At 49.9% G+C, this 5855-nt stretch overlaps 1 protein-coding gene across 2 annotated transcripts in view; it reads left to right on the top strand.

Annotated features, from left to right (window-relative positions):
* Ccdc60 (coiled-coil domain containing 60) overlaps positions 1-5855 on the top strand; it is a 169910-nt gene that overhangs the window by 142379 nt on the left and 21676 nt on the right. For both annotated transcript variants that reach the window (XM_028765524.1, XM_028765523.1), the window contains exon 7: positions 4238-4451. In XM_028765524.1, coding sequence (XP_028621357.1) covers positions 4238-4451 — 214 coding nt within the window. The remainder of the gene's footprint in view (positions 1-4237; positions 4452-5855) is intronic.

The raw sequence follows: 5855 nt of genomic DNA, 5'->3' as shown, positions 1-5855 counted from the left end.
TGTCTGTCTAGGAGGCTGTCTAGGTGTCTGTATAAGTAGTTGTCTAGGTGTCTGTCTAGGTGTCTGTCCAGGTGTCTGTCCAGGTGTCTGTCTAGGAGGCTGTCTAGGTATCTGTCTAGGTGGTTCTTCAAGCAAAGGAAATACCACATGCCACCTTTGTTGGGGTTTTTGTTGTTTGTTTGTTTGTAAATTTTAATTAAAATGGTTATCTGGGGGAAAAAAATGACATCTGGCCAGACACACTGGAAGAAGAGAGGAGAGGGAAGGAGGGGTTTGATGGGCACCTGCTTAGTGAGATGTCAAGAAGGAAACAGGCTCACTTTGCTCGTTAACCAATAGGCTCCCAGCGCTCGCTCGTGCTCTCTCTCTCTCTCTCTCTCTCTCTCTCTCTCCCTCCCTTCCTTCTTCTCTCCCTCACCCCCCCCCACTCCTTAGACAATCTTCCAGGCCACATGTGTCTTTGCTGTCAGGAAGGTATTTTGAGGTCCGTTATCTTCAACCCAAAGCTAGGCCTTTCTCAAGTCCATGTAGTCCACAAGCACAGGTAAAGCCGCTGTCAGCTGAGGCACACAGCTGTGCAGCTGAGGTGTACAGAGATCCCGTCCCCTCACCCACAGAACCAAAACAGTGCCCACCTCCACCTACCACGTGGCCAGCGAGAAGCTCAGGGACAGGACATGCAAACACACTTGAAAGTGTGAAAATGGGGGCAGGCGAGATGGCTCAGAGGTAGGGGGGCTTGCGGCCAAGGCTGATGTCCGGAGTTCCGTCTCCAGGACGGGCATGGTGGAAGGAGAGAGTCCTCTGACACAGAGGCAACAAACCTAAGACGAACAATTAATGAGAAGCACTTTCCAATGCTTACTGACAAACGGGCCGACCTCTTCAAATGTTCCTCCATGCTGCCTTCTTAATGTCCCACAGGACACCATCCTTACACTCTGATGGGAGAGGTAGTCGGAGCTCAGAGAGGCTGAGCGACTTGCATCGGGTCACACAGCTGGGCTGGGGTCCACCTTGGGCCTATGTGTTAAACCAGCGTCATATTCCCCATGACAGGACTGGTTGTTACTGCTTCCTGCTCTTTCATCAGCAAGACCCTAAAAGCAAGAGCCTTTGTTTTCTCATGCCAAGTTGCTATGGAGACACAATGTGCTTCTATCTCTAGAGACACACAAAGTATCAGGAGCCATGAGCCTGAGGGCAGGGGGAGGGAGAGTGTCTTTACGGAATGTTCAGTAATGCTACCGTAGAATTCTCACAATCGAATCCCCTCCCGCAGAGCGTATGGGTCAGTCCCTGACAGTAGTGCGTTCCACTCCAGGCCTGGCAGGACACTGGAGCAGCCACTCTGGCTCAGTCTACTTTGTGAGCTTGGATGAACCCTTTCTCCTCCCCTGACCTCAGTTTATCCATCTATAAAATGGGGATCTAGAAACAGACCCTAGGCAACCGTGGGTTTTCAGTATACACAGACCTCATCCACATAGCATGCCACGTCCCTGAAGATGGGAAATCTTGTCAAGGGGGGAGGGGTGGAATCATGTTGACTGAAACACAGCAGGGAGTGGTGAGGTCCATAGCAAGATGAAGTAAGTCGGAAGGGGAGGCTGAGGGAACCATATTACCCCCATGCAAACAGGAGCCCAGGGCTCATCATTCTGAACAAAAGCCAAACGTGTAGGTTTTTTTCTCCAAATCTGTGATTTTGAAAAAGAAAAAAAAAGTGGCTAAATATGTCTCCCCATGGGAATTCAACCCCTGCTTTTTACAAAGCATAAGGATTCACTCAGGGAAAGCGTCCCCTATTACAGAAAAGGAAAAAAAAAACAAAGACCAAAAAAAAAAAGCCAGGCCCTCCTGAGGCAGACCACGGCAACAGGTCTCGTATCACTCCTGAGCAAACTGTGAAATGGAAAAAAAGCACTTGGAGACGTAAGTCAGGGTGAGTCAGCTCGACAAAGGGCAAACGACACCCTGGAGTGGGTCATGCTTTCCCCCACACTCCGTCTCCCTGACGCTCTCAATCAGAAGTGTCAGCCCTTCGCTCTGGGTCCCCCGGCCGGGGTGGGTAATTGAATGTGAATTAATAACAACTTTAGGAACACCAGATGAAATCCCACCTCAGGGGAGGTTCGGGTAGGACTGCGGAGGACACAAATGTCCTTTTGTGACCATCTCAGTCCGTCCCCAATGTTTTATAAATGGGGAAACTGAGGCAGGGTGCTTTAGTCTGTCGGCTGGGAGTCCTGGGCTCTTTGCCAGACTCCAGGTTGCCCTCCCACCCACCCACCCACCCACCCACCCCCAAACACAGGCTGTTAAACCTTCAACAATGGTGTTGATCTGAAGACTGTTCTCCAGTGCCAAATGGCTGCTGAAGCAGGCAGGGGTGACCTCTGGGTGAGCTCTGACATCCTCTCTCACGGGATGGCAGGGGGTGAGGAGCATCCTGTCAGGCAGACAAGCTCCTGGCCAAGCTGCAAGGTCAGGACAAGGGACTTTCCTGACTTTGCTGGCTGACGTCCTGGCTGACACAAGGTCTCGATGTTGATTGACTTTCCCCTCCATCACCGGCCTTTCTGTGTGCTGCCTCTGAGAACTGGATAAACCCAACCCAAACTCCAGCCTTCCCTGCCTGTCCCATCTTGATTGAAACCTTTGTTGGATTCTAAGATCCAAAACCAGGGGACACACTCCCACAGAAACTCATGGACAGAACTCGTTGCAGTTAACATGAGGTTTAATAAAACTAGTGCACTAGGACTCTCTCAGGCAAGAGAGCCCCAAACAAAAGCTGGGAGCCATTTTATACATAGTTCACGAGGGGAGTCACAAGGGACCACAAGGGCTGACCTTCACAGGTCCGATCTCTAGGTGACTAAGATTATGACAATGAGTGTCTTCCGTTTGCCCAGGTTTATTACGTTAAGGGCCCAGCTTCCTGATTCCTAGAATGTATCTATGTGCTCTGGGCCCTCCTCACCCACAGGTGGGTTCTCTCCCCTGTGGTCTGAGGAATGTTAATCAACCTCTCCCTTCTTCCTCTGAAGGTTAATCTAGCAAGTGTCCTCTGACTAGGGAATGTGCCCCTCCCAGGATGTGTCCTGGGACAGTGGGGTTCTTTTAATCTTAAGTTCAAACCCGAGACCCGAAAGCCTTACACCTTCTCCTGCAAAATTCTGAAAAAAAAAAAAAACAAAAACAAAAAACAAAAAAAAACAACAACCTTGGGGAAGGGAACAAAGCAAAGAAAGAGATGAGAGGTGAAGAATCACCCCTCTCCTCTCTCCCCCACCTTCTCCCTTCCTCTGTACAACCAAAAAACTCCTCTCCCTCCTCCATGCTTCCAGTGCATGGAAGTTCCGCCTATAGTCAGGACCCTGCAAGGAAGCTGAGCAAAGCATTGCTAATGCACTTCCCAGAAACAAACCCGCTGAGTGCAACTCTCCCTGTCTAGAGCATCAAGGTGGTAAAACTCAGTACAGCCTACAGGACCCCGGCTGCTCCCCGCCACCTTCTTCCCTGGGACCTTAGAGGCTTCCTATAAATACGCTGTCAACCTGAGTCTCTCCAGCACTTTCAGCTTAAAAGCTCTCAAGGGAAATTACTTCTGGGGCTGAGGAGATGGTTCAGTGAGTCAGAGGGCTTGCTGCACAAACATGGGGACCTGAGTTCAAATCCCTACCACCTCCACCAAAAGCCTGGCATGGTGATATGTGGTGTGTGCTTGTAACCTCAGCTCCTTGGGGAGGGTGGTGGAGATGGGGATTGCTCTGAGCTCTGGCTCAGTAAGAGACTGTCTCTCAGGATCGTCAGAATAGAGACAAGGGCACTTCCAGTGTCTTCTGATGGCCTTGGTTTATGATCAGTGATGAACAGTCACTCCAGGTTCAGCATGATGATCAGTGATGAACAGTCACTCCAGGTCCAGCATGAGCCCATGGGGTTCAGAAGGAGCCAGAGAGGAATTCAGCATCCTTTGACCCTCACCTTGACCTCAGCAGGGATTCAAAATACCACTTTCTCTTTCCTTCCCCACTTCCTTCTTTACTTCCTCGCTCCTTCCTTCCCACTCTTCCCTTCTTCCTCTCCCCTCCCCCTCCCCCCTCCCCCCTCGACCTTCTTTCTCTCCCTTCCCCTTGTCCCCCTCCCTATGGCTTCCTCCACCTCCCATCTCCATTCCCATCTTCTGACATCCTTTCTGACACCCCTCTTTCTTCCCTCTTTCCTTCAGACCAAGAAATTCAAAGCCCCCGCCATCCGCACTGCCAGCCGCAAGCCCAGCAAGCGAGGCTCCACCCTCAGCCTGACTCGGACCAGCGGGGGCTCTTCTCCCCAGAGCAGCATGATGTCGGTGAACCCCAGCTCTGATGAGCCCACGGGCAGCAAAGACATCGAAGACAACGAGTCATCCTCTACTAAGCCAGAAGAGGAAATCCTCCACTTCAGTAAGTCCCACTGAAGAGCCCACCGAGGTCTGTCTTTCCATTCCTAGGTCCTTGAGCCCCTCCCGACCCACCTCTGATACCTTTCAGCAGAGATGCAGCTCCATCACCCGGCTGTTTCAAAGCCTTTGGGTCCCTTCCCTTGACTCCACTCCCCACACCCACCGCCCCCCAAAACACTGAAAATATCCTCCCCCCCATAAGTTGTGTCACTAAGGGCCATTCCCCACAGGGATGCAGCTGTGATCACCATTTAACCCCATAACACCTTAAAAACTATCGTATTTACCTCAATTTCTATAAAGTTTTAGCCTTTCCACACTTCACAAAGATAGAAATTATGATGGAGATAGATTATCTTGTTTTTTTCTGCCTTCTTCAAATTCAGTACCTGATTTCCACACTGATTTACAGACATGTCATTTTTGCTGGTTTTGGGCGTTGGGGTGGGGTGGAGAGAGGGAGGTATGTTTATATAGCCCAAGATGTCCTGTGACTCACAATCCTCCTGCCTCAGTCTCCCAAAGGCTAGACTTAAAGACATATGTTTGCTGCCACCTCCAGCTTGGGAAGCATCATCCATTTTAACCGTGCATGGTTAGATGTATAAGCCAACAATTTTATGAAGTTGACAGAGTCCGTACCTGTGTATCTGTTGTCCCAGTTCAACTTTAAAATACTCTCATCGAACCAGCAGAAGACACGGCCCATTTTTGATCCTCTCCCTCCCAAGTCCAAACCTGAAAGGCTGAAGATCTACATGTTTGCACAGAAGTGTATGCTTTCTCATATCAGCCATCTTTATATCAGTCCACAAGTCAATCTTAGACTTCCTAAGAATCTCCTGAAAGCTTTTAAGAAAGAAATCTAAAACCATGAATACTGTTCAAGACTCTATTCCACAAATCACGGCAAATATTCATTCTCAGAATTCCCTGGATTGGGCAAATATAATAAGATGCATAGCAGGGCCTCTGTAGGCAAGCACAAGGACCCAAGTTCAAATCCCCAGAACCACAAAAAAAGCCAGATGTGGAACTCAAGTGTCCATAATCCCAGCATTCCCACAGAGAGATGGGAGGCCAAGGCAAGAATTCCCAGGGACTTATGAGCAGTTGAGCCTCATATACACAGTAGAAAAAAACGGCAGAGCTCCTGTCACAAGGTGAAGATGAAGTCTGACAGCTGAGCTGGGGCTGGCCCAGGAAGAACTGGCAAGGACTGGGTGCTGTTTACATTCAAAGAGGTCAGAGTGGACCTAGAGTCTGGATTGAGCCAGGGTTCTCAGAACCAAAAGCAAGCAAAACTCCAGAAGTGTAAGGAGGAGTCAGGACAAGTCAATAGGGGCCCAAGGAGGAGTCAGGACAAGTCAATGGGGGCCCAAGGAGGAGTCAGGACAAGTCAGTG

This window comes from Grammomys surdaster, unplaced genomic scaffold (genome assembly GCF_004785775.1).
Source record: "Grammomys surdaster isolate TR1022 unplaced genomic scaffold, NIH_TR_1.0 164, whole genome shotgun sequence".
NCBI lineage: Eukaryota > Metazoa > Chordata > Mammalia > Rodentia > Muridae > Grammomys > Grammomys surdaster.
This window is presented reverse-complemented; position numbering and strand designations above follow the sequence as displayed.